Source organism: Quercus robur, chromosome 4 (genome assembly GCF_932294415.1).
Source record: "Quercus robur chromosome 4, dhQueRobu3.1, whole genome shotgun sequence".
Taxonomy (NCBI): domain Eukaryota; kingdom Viridiplantae; phylum Streptophyta; class Magnoliopsida; order Fagales; family Fagaceae; genus Quercus; species Quercus robur.
This window is the reverse complement of record NC_065537.1, coordinates 72481199-72501055: the sequence shown is the minus strand read 5'-3', so window position 1 is coordinate 72501055 and position 19857 is coordinate 72481199. Positions and strand designations below refer to the sequence as shown.

At 30.3% G+C, this 19857-nt stretch overlaps 1 protein-coding gene and 1 long non-coding RNA gene across 3 annotated transcripts in view; one reads left to right on the top strand and one right to left on the bottom strand.

Annotated features, from left to right (window-relative positions):
- LOC126723608 (uncharacterized) overlaps window positions 1-19857 on the bottom strand; it is an 87639-nt gene that overhangs the window by 50881 nt on the left and 16901 nt on the right. The gene's annotated exons all lie outside the window — the stretch shown is intronic.
- Window positions 9308-13818, top strand: LOC126723604 (probable LRR receptor-like serine/threonine-protein kinase At3g47570). 2 transcript variants are annotated; one of them, XM_050427184.1, is made up of 3 exons: window positions 9308-12179; window positions 12452-12865; window positions 13529-13818. In XM_050427184.1, the coding sequence occupies exons 1-3, from the start codon at window positions 9476-9478 to the stop codon at window positions 13540-13542; spliced, it is 3132 nt and encodes a 1043-aa protein (XP_050283141.1). In that variant the 5' UTR covers window positions 9308-9475; the 3' UTR covers window positions 13543-13818. The 2 variants fall into 2 exon arrangements, with proteins under 2 accessions (XP_050283141.1, XP_050283140.1); XM_050427183.1 differs by lacking the exon at window positions 13529-13818 and having other exon boundaries at window positions 12452-13507.

Genomic DNA, 19857 nt, shown 5'->3' with positions numbered 1-19857 from the left:
ATACATACCTCTGCAAGGTTATGTAGGTAGGAGAAGAATAGAGTAAAAAGTTGTACGGTAGGTAGTAAAAGATCATAATTTTATCACATATATTTATACTTCACGTTGAAGAAGTTGATATGAACAAAACATCTCTACATTGAAGAAGTTGATATGAACAAAAAATTGTGCCGTGCAATGAGAGGAAATAGCAAAATATTCTAAACTAATGTCTAACATAAAATTTTAGATAAAAAAAAAAATGATCAGGCACCTAATCTGAAAAGTTAGATAAAAAGGATGTACATCAATTAATTAGAACTCTTTTGTAGATAAATAAAAAATAAATAAAAAATTGCATTTCAGACACCTAATTTGAAATATTTTAGATTAAAAGGACTCATGTATTTAGAACTCTATATCTATATTAACGTTAATCATAACACTATATTAAATTTTGGAGTTTATCCAAAGAATAAAAAAGTGAAGGAAAAAATAAATAGTTTTTAAAAAATGAGTCCATGAGATGTTTTGAGATGTTAAATTAGAAAATATATGGATGAACAATTTTAGTATATCAATTAACGTAGGCCTCATGTATTTAGAATTTTATATCTATATTAACATTAATCATATATAACTGTATTTTGGAGTTTATCCAAAGAATAAAAAAGTGAAGGAAAAAAATAGTTTAAAAAAAAAAGAAAAAAAGAGTCCATGAGACGTTAAATTAGAAAAGATATAGATGAACTATTTTAGTTTTTTCTATTCAAACTGATTTGATCTCTCTTAGATATAGTAGTTGTATGCCATCAATTAACTAAATTTAATTTTTTAAAAAGAAATTTAATAAGCTTTTTTGCAATTTAGTGCAGCCACTTGGCGCAACCATAACTTCTAAGCTCATTTTTTATTATATAGTGTATAGGTGATGTGGGTTTTGGATGAACACTATGAATTAGTTAATCTTGAAAAAAAAATTGTCGCCGGTAATAATAATAATAATCAATTAGAGCACTGATTTTTTTCCCCCTGCTATGTTAGATATTTCTTCATAGGAGTACGTTGGATTGAATAATGAATGTGGCCATGTGTGACTTGCACCTCAAGCATGGAGTAATGCTAAGGATACTAATTTTAGTACAACTTTGTGCTATAACTCGTCATATGATGAGTTATGATTAGTAAAAATATGTCCTCACATGGCCTACTCACACACCCTTACCAATCACAATTCGCCATATGACGAGCTGTGGCATAAAATTATGGCAAATTGTAGCACAAATTATGTCAAAATTGGTGTCTGCATTGCTCATCAAATTAAAACGTCAGAAAGGAAAGCTGTGACTAAAAAAAGCTAAAACTAAAATCACTTGTGACAGAAAAGTTTTTTATGCACTAGATTAATGTTTCATAGTGAGACATGGGTCACATACTTGACAGTGACGATGGGTACAAAGTGTGAAGTCCAGCAATCTTTTAATTCAGTCATTATCTATCTTGGCCATAAAAGTCAAATAAATATATTCCACCTAAAAATTTCGGTTTATTTTTAGTATAAAATTTTTTTTTAGACCACTTTTTTTATTAAAAAAAATTCACATAATAATATCTATTACATTTTTTATTTTATTAAAATATTAATTTTTAAAATTTTTTTATTGTTTCTCTCTTAACTCGTACATCACAATTACTATCTATTTTTTCCTTTGTTCTCGAAAAAAAGAAAAAAGAAAAGAAAAGAAAAAGAAGAATAATAATGGACTATATATGCATAACTTTAAATAGATTGATGTGAATAATTTTTAAGATTGATTAGCCAAAATTCTACATCTTCGATCATTTTGCTTGGACCAATGCAAGTGCTCCAACTATTTCAATAAACTTAAGACATGCCCAATTTACAATTTTACAACATGAAATAAAACTTTATTTAAATAAAAAACCATTGGTTTATTTATGGTATTAATCCATAATTAATCTTCAGGATACATAATAATCATAGAGGTGTATGGTCAATTGAAGTTTCAATATAAATTAATTTACTGAGTACGGACACCACACTTTTCCAAATCTTTATTTTTAAGGGGATAATTAGTAGTGTGGCACATGAGAATTCAGGAAAAACTACAGCATTCCATGTGGATCATGGGTCACTGTCTAGGCGTCTATTACACGGTTTGATTAATAAAAATTATCAAACCGACCACATTCCCCAAAAGTTTCTGAAAAAGCTATTGTACGACTTAGTTGTTTATCTTCTTCTTTTTTAATCTGTATATCTTTGTACAGGATGCTAGTTTTCTATGCTAATATGAGTGCCAAAAAAAAAAAAAAAAAAACCATGATCTCAACTCGATCTTAACCCACACATCTTGCGTAGATGAAACTGTAGCAGGATGTAAAATTTTTCCATTCCGAAATGTGAAATGTGAAATGTGGAATGTGTTTTTGTGTTTTGTGCATTTTTGTAAACAATGAGAGCTATTTTGCATTTTTTGCTCCCCTGATGGATGGGAATGCTTGATTAGATAGAGTTCAATAAAAAAAAAATAAAAAAAAAAGATCTTTCAAACATGGGTTCATCCCAAAAATAGAAAATTAAAAAGAAAAAAAAAAAGATTCACTCTTGGGTTTCAACTTCGACCAATCATTCAAAAAGCGACTAGCAAAAATAATTTCCCCTGAACACAACCATGGTACAATCAGCTAGCCCGCTCAATATTTACCGCCTTTCTCTCTCTTCTCTGCCAGTCAGTTTCTTTTCTCTCTTCTTTTTATCGTGTAAATAGTGATTTAGTTAGTTTTTAAAGGTCATGTGCTTCTCACATGCTCATATTTCGTTAGTGTTTTAACGTGAAACTAACTAGAGTAATGATTTGGCAAGTGTATATAGATTAGGGAGTAAATTGACCAATAAAAAAATTTAGGGGGTGTCTTGGCCGGCCACTAGTTCAAAGTTTAGGTGGTGTATGGGTATTTTTCCTAAATTATTTCACATAAAATTGCAAAGTATGATGAAAAGGCACAATCAAAAGGCAAAAGCACATTTACTAAAATACTGATATAATGGTTGTTAGGTTTTTGGAAAATCTTTGCAAAACTTACCTAACCAATGAAATAAAAAGGCAGAATCAAAAGTTACCTTTGGAAAATCTTGGCATACTTGACTTGCGGTCTTGCACTATCAACTTTAGACTTTGCAGAGTCTTTTAAGTAACTATACTTTGAAATCTCCCCTTCCAAGTGGAGATTCGAGATTAATTACTTGATCAAAAAGCAAAAGCACATTCACTAAATTACAAACATAATGGTTGTTAGGTTTTCGGAAAATCTTTGCAAAAACTTACCCAATAACCCAGCCAATGAAATAAAAAGACAAAATCAAAAGATGCTTTTGGAAAATCTTGGCAAACTTTTTTTGAGAAGGAAAAATCTTGGCAAACTTGACTTGTGGTCCTGAAGTATCAACTTTAGACTCTGCAATATCTTAAAAAAAAAAAAAAAAAAATTCACACATAAGTTTTCTTATTTCTTGAACATCACGTAGTTTTGAGTCACTATGCTATGAAAATAAAATTCACCTCTTATATAGAATTTTTTGTTACTTTCAATAAAAATATTCAGAATTCAAATCTCTTATTTGCAATCGAACAAAGTTTCTCTCCAAACTAATTTAGAAAGAAATTCTATAAACTCCACATATATCTCTATATTGAGTGTGAATTTTGAAAATCTAACTGTTAGATTGCATGTTCTTATTATATTCTTCATGCAAGTAAAATTTCAAGAAAATAAAAGATCAATTGCTATTTCATCAAACAAATATTAAAATTTCAAATTTTTATGATCTAAAATTATGTATAAAAAAATAAGTTTAATGATCGAATAGTAAATAATATCCAATTTGAACGAAATTTGATATATATGTTAAGAACACAAGAACATGAAATTAAACGGTTAGATTTTCAAAATTCACACCAAAAAATATATGAGAAGTTTGAAAAGTACTTTGTTCTTTGCAATCTGCCCAAATTGGGTGGAATTGAAGGGAGAGAATGGTTTTTAAATAATAAAACCCACATATATAACATAATATGACATGAAGTTACATATTTTCCCATAACTTTTATGTATTTTTTACATTTATATGGGTATATCCATCAAAAAAAAAAAAAAACATTTATATGGGTATAAAAGTAAAAAGAAACATATATTTTCTTTTCATTTTCTTTCTCATTGCAATCCAAACAAAGGAAAATGAAATACATTATTCTCTTTTCTTTTCTCCTCCTCTCCCTATTTCCAAACGTACACAAGACAATTGTTTTTTTTTTCTTTTCTTTTCTTTCTCATTTTTTTGCTATTATTCATTTCTTTTGTCTTATCTTCTCTTCCCTCTTTTCTCTTTAGTATTTTGAAAAAAATTTCTATTCCTAACTCTAGTTAACGCTAACAATACATCTTTTCCCACACCTAAATCAAGTATCTTTATGTGTCAATTAGTGATTGAATTTTAACGCTTTCACATAGCTAATAGGTTAACTACAATTTCTTTTAAAAGCTAAAATCTCTTATTGACAAAAAACTATTGTGCACCATACGAATGATTTAATTTTGAAGTAGGACCCATGTATCGTTTTTTGTGCACCATACGAATAATTTAATTTTGAAGTAGGACCCACGTATCAATGATACATGGGTCTCATACTTAGTCATTATGCTTTTCCAAGTAATTGTACTGGGTGGTTCATGATAGTGACAAGGGTCACTTGCATGTGGAGTGTGGACCTTGGTTACAAAGTCTAGCAATCTTTTAATTCACTCATTATCTATCTTAGACATAAAAATCAAATAAATATGAATAATGTTAGAGATATAATTTTTTTTACAAAAAATTGCTAATGTAGTGAGTAATTATTGGTAAAGGAAAAAGTGATATTAATAGTAGGTCTAGATGAAAAGCAATAAGAAGTTGGTCACATTAACATTTTTTAGAAATATTGTAAAATAGTTTGTAACTGTAGCATTACTCAATAAATATATCTCACGCAAAAATTTTGTTTATTTTAATATAAAACTTATTTCTTTTTAGGCCATTTTTCAAAAACATTTACATAATAATATAATTTTTTATTTTATTAAATTTTTTTAATTTTTTAATTGTTTCTCTCTCATTTTGTACATCCATCAAACAGCATTCCACAACTGAAAATTAAAACCTTATCAATACCAATATTCTTAAACAATAACGTGGGTTTTGGTCTTTTGGGTGAAGATTATGAATTTATTAATAAAAAAAAATGTCCTTGCTGATAATAATCAATTGAAGCATTAATTTTTTTTTCCCTGCTATGTTAAAAATTTCTTCGTAGGAACATGGTGGATTGGAATATAGTTGGCAATGGAAATTTAGAAAAAAAATGAATGTGGTCATGTAGAGACTGGAGACCCATTAACCGTCATGCACATCTTGTAGAATTACAAGTCACTAATCCTTGTATAATCTATAACTACAAGAAAATTTCACCATTTCAACTGAATTTTTATGTGGTTCAAAAATACCTTCATCAATGAAAGGTCTCTTAGAAATATAGTCAAAAATGTCAAATAACAAATTTTATTTTGAATTACAAAGGAGACTCCTAAAATTTAGATTTTTTTTTCTTTAGGTTCATATTTTTATTCCCAAAAATTTAGCATTTTTTATTCATTTTTCGTCCAATAAAAGTAAAACAGCCCCCAATTTTAAAAAATAAAAAAAATAAGAGAACTTCTAAAATTCAGTCTTCTTTCCCATTACGTTCATCTTATTTTTCCTACCCAAACTTTTCTCTATATATCACTATACCACTTTCAAACACACGTCTAAGAAAGAAATTACAGTTGCTTATTTCTAAAATTTATCATTTTTATTTTTTTGTAAAAAAATATATTTTCAAATTATAATAGATGCAAATTGTTAACCTTTGACCAAAAAAAAAATAAATAAAAGAGCCTCTGAGCACGAGGCTAGTAACTAACTAAAGTAATTATATATGTAAATCAATGTATATTGAAACTTCAATTAACAATACACCTCTACGATCATTATGTGTCCTGAAGATTAATTATGGACTAAGACCATAAATAAACCACTGGTTTTCTATTCACACCTATTCACCTAACCCATTGATTAGATGACAAAGATGCCTCATGGACCTACATGTCATGTTACTTTTCTTTTCCTTTCTTCTTTCATTTATTTTATACATACATACATATATATATATATATATATATATATTATCAACTGCAAATGAGGAACTAGACCCATTTCATGATAGACTTAATTCATCCGTTCATCATTTTAATTTAGCGACATTATGACAGATTTAACTAAATTGACAATATATTATTGGACAAATTTTAGCTACAAAGTTGGTTATAGTCTAAGGCTACAACCTTATTTAACATCATTAACATTACTACATATTTCAAAAAGTTAACTATTGAATTGCATGTTCTTTACGTTTTCAATACACATGTCAAATTTTGTACTAATAAAATATTATTTACTATATAATCTACAATATTATATTTTACGCATAAATTTAAAATACAAAAACTTACAATTTAAACATTTTATTGATGACATAATTATTGATTTTTAATTTTTTAGAAATTTTGCAAGTATGGAAAATATAAGAAGAAAATTTAATCCAATGGTGGATTTATCAAAATTCATCTCCAATAAAAAGATATTGAGTAAGGTTGTACCCTTAGGCTATAATTAATTTTGTAACTAAACTTTGTCCTATATATTTTCATTTGATGGAATTACCCATTCAGTTTGAAACAAATACTAGTGCATTTCCATCAATAAGTAAAACTCTCATATATAGTGCATTTGATAAATTATGTTTTATAACAGTATACTCTTAGCGTGATGGTCACTTCACAAGTATAAGTGCTTGTGAGTAGTGGGAACAAGGGCCAGAGTTCAAGTCTATAGGAGAAAGCTTTACTCACATATATTTAGGTAGAGTTTCGTAACCTACCTTTGTTAAAAACATGGCTAAATAGTTGATTTTGCTCCACTTTTATATCTCTCTCATCTAAAAAAAAAAAAAAAAACCATAAAAATACAAGATCAAATAAAATAAAAAAGAAACCGACGGAAGATTTGCATCATAGGATTTCAAACCACAGGTAGACAACTTAAATTTCGGTCAAATCTTATGTAGGTAAAGTGTCAAATTTCAAATTACAGGTAAACAACTTTAATTTCGGCCAAATTATAGGCGGGTAAATTGTAATTTGCCAAAAAAAAAAATTAGGTTTTATTATACTACACTTTACAATTTATTTTATCCTAGTTGGATTAGAATTTTTATTGTAGATCTTGTTTATTTTATTTCTACATATTTTTAACCGATAAAGGTATATTAAAAAATATGAATATACATACTTTAAAAAAAAAGCAGAGAATAGAAGAATTAATTGAATCTAAAAAAAGGATCTCTTAATAAGAAATTTGTTACTAGTAAAAAAATAAACGTTTAGATGAAATTTTTTGTGGTATAGATTTATTATCAAAACTACAAGTTATAAAGAGCTTTTAGAAATAGACGAATATACTTTGATTAAAAGATCTAAAGTTATATAAAATGAGTAGTCTAATTATTTTCCAAATGCATTTATCGCTTATAGAAGTTTTTTGATAGCCCCAGTTACAATTTCTTACACAAAAAGAAATTATAGAAGTTTTTTGATAGCACCTATTACATTTCTTACACAAAAAGAAATTTTTTAAAATTAAAAATGGAAAAATCTTACTTAAAAATAACTAGACTAAGTGTATGTTTGGATAGCGGCCATGTCCAGCGTTTTTGAGCATCTAGCATTTTTTGTGGGTTCTATACACTGTTTACGGAACCCACAAGTTTTTTGTTCAAAAAACAAATTTTAAACTGGATCTCATGGTATTATTTACACATTTAAAAATTATTTTGCTATAGTATTTTTAGTTTTTATTTTTTAGTAATAAACAATATCCAAACTGATCTTAAGAGTCCTATAATTTAATAGTATTGTCTGTTCATCAAGTTATGGATGGAATAATATATATATTTTTTTTTTTGGTTGTTGCAACTATCAAATTTTTAACAATAAAAAAGATGTTGGGTATGTGGCACACGTCCAGCCCACACTTGATGGAATAGCTCAATTAATAAGCTTGTCTCTATAGTCTTCAAGCCAACCATTTGCAACCATGTCTCTTAATCAGACTCAAGCGTGTGGGACACACTGAAGGAAGAAGAAAATTGGCTCAAGAAAAAGAAGTTGGCTGTACAAAAGTGAAAGCCTGTGTGCTTGCATTTATTGTGACTTGACGTGAAGAGTGTGGAAGGAAGAAAAGAAGAAAAATGTGAAGAAATAAAGGAAAAGGCCATTCGGCCATTTGTTGCAGAAGAGAGAAGAGTGAAGAGGATTAGGTGCTTAAAAATAATTATATTAAGGGTGTATTTGAATACTTTTTATTTGGTTGAAAATTAATAATTTATTGTTAAAAATAAATAAATAAGTTTTTGATTATTGTTTACTTTTTCAAACATTGTATATTTGCTTTAATATATTGTTCATGTCCCATAAACAATGTAAGAGGCGCTAGTCAACAAAAAAAAAAAAAGGTAAAAATGCAGACGCGTGAGTTTTCATCCGTATCCAAACGGATACTAAGTGTATGGTTGGACAGCGGCCACATCCAACGTTTTTACATGTCCAGCGTTTTTTGTGGGTCTTATGTATTGTTTACGAAACCTGCGAGTATTTAAAAAAAAAATTAAAACTAGGTCTTACAGTACTATTCACACATTTAAAAAATTATTTTATTACAGTATTTTCAATTTTTAATAATAAATAGTATTCAAATATATTTTAAAAATCTTGTAATTTAGTAGCATTGTCTGCTCATCTTTATGAGAGCCATGGTTCGATTAATCTTTTCTTTTTTTCTTTTTTTTTGTTGCAACTATCAAATAGTAACAATAAAAAAAGATGTTGGTGTGTGGCACATGTGGGTTCCAGCCCACACTTGATGGAATAGCTAAATTGTCTCTAAAATCTTCAAGCCAAATCTGCGACCATGTCTCTTAATCAGACATAAGCGTGTGGGACACGCTGTAGGGTCTGGAAACGTGTATTTTAGGCTCAGCTCAGTACGGACGCTGCACATCCAAATCCTTAATTGTTAAAACTTAAAATACACCAAATAATTACACCTTTGGTTTAATATAAAGGGGGCAAAACTATAGCATTCCACGTGGATCATGGGTTAACGGTCTTATTAATTAAAGATGATCAGACCGACTATAATCCCCTAAATTCTCGCACCAAATTTCTTCTCTCTCGCCCTCTTTATAAATTCGCCACTTCTTGAGATTCTATACACAGCCAAATTAGCCTTCCCTCACAATACACACTTGTACCAACTGCCTCCTCAACCATATTGCATATGGGGCTTTACCAGTGGAGTTCATCTCCACCGTCCTCTTCTTTTTTCATGCATGCTTTTATCCTTCTCTGGTGGTGTGGCTTGTTAGTCACCTCTGTTGTTGGCGGGAATAATGAGACGGACCGGTTGGCATTGCTTGAGTTCAAAGCCAAGATCACTGATGATCCTCTCCAGGTTTTGAGCTCTTGGAATGATAGCATCCACTTTTGTCAATGGCGAGGGGTTACTTGTGGTCGTCGACATCAAAGGGTCATTCAGTTGGACCTGCAATCTTCGAAACTGGTAGGCTTTATATCACCACATGTTGGTAATTTAAGTTTTTTGAAGAATTTATCACTCCCAAACAATAGCTTTCATAATGAAATTCCTTCAGAAATTGACCGTTTACGCAGATTGCAAACCCTATATTTGGACAACAACACACTTAGTGGCAAAATTCCAAGAAATTTATCCCATTGTACCAATCTCAAATTCATTAGTTTCGGTCGCAACCTTTTGGATGGGGAAATCCCTGCAACTCTTGGCACTTTGTCAAAACTCCAATTCATTAATTTTCAAGTGAATAATTTGACAGGAAGTATCCCACCTTCTTTCGACAACTTATCCTCTCTAGAAAAGTTTGGTACAACTTCTAATGACTTGGGTGGGAGTATCCCTCATTCTTTTGGCCAATTGACGAAACTTACAATTTTTTATGTCGGTCTAAATAGGTTGTCTGGAAGAATTCCTCCCTCAATCTTCAATTTGTCTTCATTACAAATGTTTGATGTAGGAGTCAACCAAATCCAAGGGCACCTTCCATCGGACATAGGTATCACCCTACAAAATATCGAATTTTTTAGCATTGCTGGCAATCAATTTACTGGACCTATCCCTATTTCAATATCTAATGCCTCAAATCTACGGATACTTCAATTTCCCAAAAATAAACTAAGAGGAGGAGTTCCTTCTTTGGAGAAGTTATATAGAGTTTCAGTTTTTACCATATCTTCTAACGAGCTTGGAAATGGAGGGGCAAATGACTTGAGTTTTCTCTGTTCTTTGAAAAATTCTACATATCTAACCTTTTTAGGGATAAACGTGAATAACTTTGGGGGAGAGTTGCCCAAGTGCATTGTCAATTTCTCAATTACTGTCACCCAATTGCATTTAGATAATAATAACATATCTGGGAACATTCCTCTTGGGATAGGAAATCTGATCAATTTGGAGGATCTAGAGATGTGGAACAATAAATTATCAGGAAATATTCCTTCTGAAATTGGAAAACTTCGAAAGTTACAAATTTTGGATTTATCTCAAAACAGTTTCTTTGGGAACATTCCTTCCTCTCTTGGAAATTTAACTCTTTTGATAAGCTTGCATTTAGAGGATAATAATCTTCAAGGAAGCATCCCTTTGAGTCTGGGCAAGTGTCAAAATATGAATGATTTGAATCTTGCTAATAACAATCTCAGTGGTACCATATCATATCAAGTCTTTAGTCTCTTATTCTCACTAATTTTTCTAGACTTGTCAGACAACAAATTTACTGGTGTCCTTCCCATAGAAGTAGGAAATTTCATAAATCTACAAGAGTTTCATATTAATGAAAACATGTTGTTTGGTAAAATTCCTGCAAGTATTGGTAGTTGTGTAAAACTTGAAATTCTATCAATGGGAAGCAACTTCTTTCAAGGGGTCATTCCTTCATCTTTGGAATCATTAAGGGGTCTTGAAGTTTTAGATCTTTCTAAAAACAATTTCTCTAGCAATATTCCAAAATTTTTGGAGAGCTTTATCTTCTTGCAGTTATTGAATTTGTCTTATAACGATTTTGACGGTGAGGTACCAACAAATGGAGTTTTCAAGAACACAAGTGCAACTGTGATTGAGGGGAACGGTAAGCTTTGTGGAGGCATGCCTAAGTTTCATCTTCCTGTATGTAAATACAATAAATCCAAGAAGAGGAAGTTGACTCCTTCCTTGAAGCTAATAATCTCTATATTATCTGGCCTTCTTGGAGTAACTTTGGTAATGTTATTTTTACTTCTCCACACTTTAAAAAGAAAAAGAAGAGAAAGTATTTTAAGTAATTCAGGAAATTTACTTTTGAATGTATCTTACCATAGTCTCCTAAAAGCTACAGATGCATTCTCCACCACTAATTTAATTGGTGTGGGTAGCTTTGGATCTGTATATAGAGGAATTCTTGATCATGACAGACGTAAAGTTGCTGTCAAGGTGCTCAACCTTTTGCAGCATGGAGCTTCAAAAAGTTTTATTGCTGAATGTGAGGCTTTGAGAAATATCAGACATCGGAATCTAGTGAAGGTACTCACAGCATGTTCAGGTGTTGACTATCAAGGTCATGATTTCAAAGCATTGGTATATGAGTTCATGACTAACGGCAACCTAGATGGGTGGTTGCATCCAGTTTCAAGAAGAAATGAGGTTCCTGAAGAACAAACACATTTGAATTTTCTTCAAAGACTGAATATTGCTATTGATGTTGCAAATGCATTGGAATATCTTCATCATCGTTGCCATTCACCAATTGTTCATTGTGACCTCAAGCCTAGCAATGTTCTTCTTGATGATGAAATGACTGGACATGTTGGTGATTTTGGCTTAGCAAGGTTCCTCCATGAGGCCACCCAAGAGTGTTTTGCTAATCAATCAAGCTCTATCGGATTAAAAGGAACAGTTGGTTACGCTCCTCCAGGTGAATATCTTTTCCATTTTTGAGCATTAAATACTTTTCTTTTCAATATATTTTTTAGTGTGCAAATTTCAAGCATGAAAATAACTTAAGGAATCCTTTTAGATGATGGAGCATGTCCTATAAAAAGTTCTACATGTCATAATTTTTTTTCATTTTATATGCCGATAGAAATATCTTTCAAAGTTGTGCTATTATATTATTATTATTATTATTATTATTATTTTAATATGAAACTAGATCAATCATATTCTAAATGCTATGTGCAATTGCAGAATATGGTATGGGAAATGAGGTATCAACTTTTGGTGATATCTATAGTTATGGTATATTATTATTGGAGATGTTCACAGGGAAAAGGCCCACTGATAACATTTTCAAAGACGACTTGAACCTTCATGATTTCGTTAGAGGAGCTTTGCCCGAACGAGTGATCAACATTGTGGATCCTATTATTCTTTTGGAAAGAGAAGATATGGAAACTAGGACAAATGACACTCACAATCAAAATCGAATAGGATGTCCCAAAATTTTGGAGTGCTTGATTTTGATATTTGGAATTGGAGTTTCTTGTTCTATGGAATCTCCAAGAGAAAGGATGAACATTAGTGATGTTGTAGCTCAGTTGCATTTGATTAGAGACAAGCTCCTCAGAACAAGAAGACGCCGAGAAAGACTTCAATTTACAGGTAAATTGTTCATGACATAGTACTTGTTGCTCTTAACACCCCCTCCAAACCTTTATGGAGGGAGGGGGATCATATATCCAACACAATGCTATGTGCTTGTCACGGTACTTTCTTTTGTTCTAGCGAAATTGATAGTATTGATGCTATGTGAAATTTGAATACATGATGGTACTATTCATATGATTAAGATTCATCTAATATGTTTTCTATGATTCAAAATATGCTCTTTTTTGTCCCGTCCCCCCTCAAAATGTTTGTTGTAAAATACATAAATGAAAATGACATTTAAGCTATTTTCGATTTGGTGATTTCTACCATTAGTGATTATTGGTATTGTACTTACACTCAATACTTTTTATAGAGATGCGTTTGATGACTTTGATGTAGACATAGGCTTGAATTACTCTAAGTATGGAATTTTAATGGGTAAGAAGTTTAACTAATTTACTGGGAATTATTTAGTCGTTTATAATCTTATCTATCTCTCAAGTACCAGGATAACCATTTCCATAAAACATTTAATGAGTTTAGGATTCGAAAATTGAACCTTTTTGCATTACTATGAATCCCCTTTATTATTTTAAAAACCAAAACTTCTTATACATAGAAATGATTTCCTTTAAGTCAATGATTTAGAGGGATAATTGTCCTCCTTGAATGCAGGTACAGAGGGCTAGTGACCCTATTGGAAGGCATCATGACTTAATGAGGTTTTGATTTTCTATAATGTTGGAACAGAATAATCAGATTTGTAGCACCTCCTTTTGTTTCTTTTAACACTCACTTATTAGTTTATCTTGTATTTGTCATAGTTTTGTTTTGTTTTGTTTTGTTTTGTTTTATTTATTTATTTTTTTTTAATATCCATGGAATAATTTGTGGCTGTAATATTACTTTAAAAAAATGATAGAGACTCTGTGGATGTAGGCTTTTATGGCTGAGCCACGTTAAAATTGTTGTCTTCCTTTTCACAAAGGAATTTTACAGCTTTCGAGCCTTGGATAGCACCAGTAGCCAACAAGGCTTCTAGTTTGGTAGTTACTAGTTCCTTTGTCACTGCAAATTATTAGCACTATGAAGATGTTTGTCACCCATGATTTGATGATTATGTACAAGAAAAAGCGATTTGTACTTCAAGATCATACCATTAAGGTTGGTGCTTATTGCTAAGCACCGAATAGTTTCTTATAGATCTTATAATGAAAGTCCTTTTATGTTGATAGGAATTTTTTTCCAAATAATATCTTTTGAAGTTAATTTACTTGAAATAATTAAAGATGGTCTATTTCATAGTTAATTTAGATTTTATTTTAGGAATTTAACTATATACAAACTATAACGTTATTTTAAATTTTAAATAATGCAATACTAAATATATTTTTAAATTTGTAATATTTAATCTTAATGAAGAATTTGATCAATTTCCAATTCAAGAAATACTCAAATTATGTTCAGAAGTGAGAAGAATGTATATAAATAAAACATCTTTGCATTTCTTGAATTTAAAACTTAAAAAAGATATAGAAAAAACTATCAATGTCTTGACACTTGATAGGCTTCTTTTTGTTCAACTTGAAAACTCTAACCCATCACGTACATCCCCTGCTTTGGGCCTTGGTTGAGGATGATGATGGTTGGTTCCCCTATATTGTTCCTAATAAATTATTATCCTTATTTGCGAAAGCAGTTGCATGCATACCAAATATGAATTCATAATCATTTTTGGTGTGGTTTAGAAGCATATCCTTTACATGAAAAGTGAAGGAAAAAAAGAATGTTTATTTCTCATAATTAAAATTTCAGATTTCTATTGGTTCATATCAAATTCTTGTAATGAAATAAAAATTGAGGATTTTTCCATAAAATAGGTTTAAGGCTTGTAGAATAAATGGTCACACATTTGGCAATTTCACTAAAAGTATTAAGGGAAATCTTATATTTTAAAACAGCTTAAAGGCTAAAGTTAATAAAAACTATTAATTGACAATTTTTTTTTCTTTTCAAAGTGACACATAATGATCCCTAATTTTAAAAGATAATGGTTGCACTAATAATAATAAAAATAAAACAACATTTTTTTTTTGAGAAACAAAAATAAAACAACATTGACCATTGATTGAATTGATTGTGTTCATGTATGAAAATACAAAACATTGTAATATTTTATATTTTTTGTTTAAATCTTTAACCATTGGTTACCAAACAGTATTAATAACATTGATTAGTAATATGGTAATATAATGAACTATGAACTTACAGTTTAAATTAAAGACATTCTTTCCTAAAAGAAAAATGAGACTCGGCAAAAAGGCCCACAAAAAGAGCAACAAGTAGTAACTGACTTTAAACAAATCGACTACACGGTAAATCCCCCTAACCAAACATCCATGTATCCCAAAATAATAATAATAATAATAATAATAATAATGGACACGTTAGTATTCAAATTTATTACATCAATTCAAATAATTGGTGAATTTTACCTCTGAAGTTTGTTTCATTATTTAATTAATTAATTTTTACGGAAAGTTGTTTTCATGATTAATATCATGGTGTCTTTATTATTATTGTTTTATTTTGTGAACATTTATAGTTTTGAGTCACTATGTCATAAAAATAAAATTCACTGTTTATTAGCATCTTCTGTTATATTTAATGAACATATCTAGAATTTAAATCTTTCCTATGTTGTAACTATAAAAAAAAAAAAAAAAAAAAAAAAAAAAAAAAGAATCCATTGTGCAAGTAATTAAGTAAAATCAAATTTATATACGTACTAAGCACGCTTCAAGTAGTAAGCCATTATTTTTTAGGGGAAAATAATAATAAATTTTTTTAGTTAGGGCTTTGTCTTGGTCCTTTTGGAAGATGTAAGGGGGTTCGTAAATAAAAAAAGAAAAAAAAAATGTAACGGGTTGGGTTTTCAAGAGATTGGGCCTCTCTTAGAAAAGTTAATGGGTTTCTTATTCAAAACCTAGCCTAAGTCCTGATGGACCTCCATTCTGTTTGACCGCCCATCTAGCCCATAAAAAATCCTTTACTAGTTTTTAGTTAGGGTGTGTTTGGATAGAACTTATTTTGCTGAAACTGAAAACTGAAAACTGAAAACACTGTAGCAAAATAATTTTTAAATGTGTGAATAGTGCTGTGGGACCCATTTTTAATGAAAAAATTGATAAAAAATGAAATTTGTGGGTCCATAAACAGTGCACGGACCCACTGATTGACAGAAAAGTAAAAAAATCAGGGCCAAACAGTACTAAACAGTACTCGCTTGTCTCCTGAAAGTCTTAAACGCGTGTAGAAAAAAAAAAAAAAAAAAAAAAAAAAGCAAAACGCAAAACGCAAATCGAAATCTTTTTTCTTTTTCTTTTTTTCCTTTCACCAAGATCCATCTAACAATATACAACCTGATGGTGGAAAAAATCGATCATGTTTCAAGTTAATACCACCTCATTTGGATGTAGTGGATGAGATATTAAATATGAATTTTTTTTTCTTGAAATAAATTTTTTTTAAATTCCTTTATAATATTTGTAACTATTAATCATATTTTAAGTTATAGCTTATAAAAATATGAATTGGCCTCTCAAGAAAAAAATACTTAATTCTGCCCCTGCTTGCTGACAATAATCAATTTGAGCATTGATATCTTTCTTGCTATGTTAGAAATTCTTCATAGGAAATTTTGGAATATCGTTGGCAATGAAATTTTTTTTTTCAAATTTTTTTAAATATTTATAACTATTAAACATTTTTTAAGATATAACTTTTAAAAACAGGAGTTGTCCCCTCGAGCAAAAATTATTGATTTCACCCCTACATGTTGATAATAATCAATTGGAGCATTGATATATTTCCTCTCATGTTTGAAATTTCTTCCCAAGAATATCAATGGATTCGAATATCGTAGGCAATGAAAATGTAGAACAATCAATGTGGGATTTGCGAAACCCTTCAATCATGATGGGTGCAAGGTTGCACCTAGAAGTCCAGCCCACATGGAATTCTATTTCAAGGTGAAATAGGTGAAGTTGGCTTGCATGAATAAAACTCCTATTCCTAATTATACTAGAAGTGTCAGGCGATGGCAGGTACTTTATATATAAAGCAAATATTGTGTGCCTGTGGTTTTTATGAGAGAGAGAGAGACTGCAAACTAAGACACAGTTTTGAAACCGACTGAAGGAAAAAGAATAGTGGTTTGTACAACACTAAGGGAAAAAAATAAAAGATGATTTTTCTTTTGCTCAAGACACAAGGAAGATAAATTGGGGGTTTTCTCTGGATCGATTATTTGAGTGCTACAATCACATAGAGTTGAAATATTCAGAAGAATTCCAATCTAGCATATTAGAACAAGTTGATATAAGAGAATCAGACAAAATGCGTAGCTCTACATTTCAATGCTAGAAGCTATGTGCACTTTTTTTTTTGTGTTTTCTATATTCATTCATTGTCGCTTGCTTGCTGTGATATTATCCTCTTATTGTGTTCCCTCTGAATTATATTTGGGTTTTCACCATTCTTTTCATACTTATAAATCCATCTTATTTTGATAAACAATCAGGTCGTATTGTTACTGATGGGATCGATCATCCTTTGACTAAAGAGCCTGGTACTGAAAGTTTGACCTTACTCTTCCTTGCTAGCCAAAGGATGATTTTCCCTTCAACAATTAATAATGGGTATGTGTTGTGGATTCGAAATGGCTAAGGTCTAATCCTAGGGAATTTTAACATTTTTAACAACTTACTGTATAATTCTAAATTAATTTTAACAATGTGAATGGAGTAATGAGTAATCAAAATAATTTTGGATAATCTTAAAAATTTAAGTGTAATTCAGTTAATTATGGAGAATTTAATTTCAACAATTGAAGATGTAATTTAAAGTTATTTTGTGGATTTCAATCATTAAAGATTCAATTCAAAATAATTTTGGCGAATTTTAACCAATTAATAAATGTAATTTAGAATTAGGTTGTGAATTTTAACAACTCAAGTATATAAGAAATTAATTTTTATGAATTTTATTTATTGAAGGTGTGATTCCAAATCATTTTGGGGAATTTCAACTGTTCAAGGTGTAGTTCAAATTCCTTTTTAGTGAATTTCAGTCATTATTTAATCCATTCAAAATGTAATTTGAACCAATTTTATAAATTTTGAGGGAAATTTTCTCTTTTTCTCTTTTTTCTTTTTGTGCACTTGAGCATTTGGTTCATTTTATGTGATTTGGGATGTTGTAGACTTGTAGTGTACCAATTGGTCTTTGCCCCTTTTTCTTGATCTCGGTTCAAGCATTTGATGCAAGCTCAACTTCAGTTTGGCCCAATCACTTTTGATCAATTGCCCATTAGAACTGGGCTTATTCACACCTAATCAAATTTTGAACAAAAGTTAGTGTGTTTAGGCCTAATTTAGTTCGGCTTGACTAGTTTAGATCGGGCCTAATCTTATGTTAATGTGCCATTGCAAAGGAGAGACACAGTTAGGCTTGGCCAAGTCTATTTATTATTGTCTTTACCTTATGAGCTAGATTTTTATTTTATTTTATTTTTTGTTAATTTAAGGAGAAATTTACGTGTTTGAGTGCATGAGTGCATTTAGGCAATATGATCTTTTTTTTTTTTTTTTTTTTTTAAATAGAGAATTTCAACTTATAGCATCTACTCCTGATGATAGATTGAACTCCAGATCTTTTATTTATCCATTAGAAACTTTACCGGTTAAGCTAATTAAAACTCACACTTAGGCAATATGCTTGTAAATGGGTTTTGGATGCATAGGTTCTAAGTTCAAATATCAAAGGAATTGTTAAAATGCCTGAATGAACAATTTGGTAAAATTGTAGTAGGATGTAAAATTGTTTGCATTCCTAAATGTGGAATGTGTTTTGTGCATTTTTGTAAACAGTATTGATAGCATTTTTGCATTTTATAATATCGGCATACACAAGGAAAACTGACTTCGTACAAAACGACAACATATGCAGTAATTAAGGGGAATCTGGGCCAATGCCCTTTTCACACAAATTATACAGCCTTCTGCCCCCTTTTCCAAACTAATTAGGAAAATGCTCCTCTTTTGTAACTCGATTTTCTCAAAATCGAGTTTCAATGTAAAACTCGATTTGTAGAAAATTGAGTATGGGGCGATCAAACTTAAAAAAATAAAAAAAATAAAAAAATTGCATGGAACTTGAGCATTGCCCAAACTAGTCATTAACATTGTGGATCCTATTATACTTTGGGAAAGAGAAGATATGGAAACAAGGACAAATGATACTCACATTCAAAATCGAATAGGAAGTCACAAAATTTTGGAGTGCTTGATTTTGATATTTGGAATTGGAGTGTCTTGTTCTATGGAATCTCTGAGAGAAAGGATGAACATGATTGATGTTGTAGCTCAGTTGCATTTGATTAGAGAGAAACTCCTTAGAACTAGAATATGCGGAGAAAGAGTACTTTAACTTACAGGTAAATTGTTTCTTATAGTACTTGTTGCTCTAACCTTTATGAAGGGAGGGGGATCATATAGCCTACACAATGTCATGTACTTGTCACGGTACTTTCTTTTATTATAGTGAAATTGATAATATTGATGCCATGTGAAATTCGATTACATGATGGTGCTATTCATATGATTAAGATTAGTCCAATTTGTTTTCTATGATTTAGGATAAGCTCTTTTTTGTCCTGTCCCCCCCCAAAAACAAAATGTTTGTTGAAATATACATAAATCAAAATGACGTTTAAGCTATTTTCGATTTGGTGATTTCTACCATTGGTGTGGTTGAGATTATTGGCACTGTACTAACACTCTGTACTTTATATAGAGACATCTTTGATGACTTTGATGTAGACATGGGCTTTAATTACTTCAAGTACGATTTTTTTTATTTTTTTGGGAGAATGTCCAAGTATGAAACTTTAATGGGTAAGAAATTTAACTAATTTATTGGGAACGATATAGTTGTTTATAATC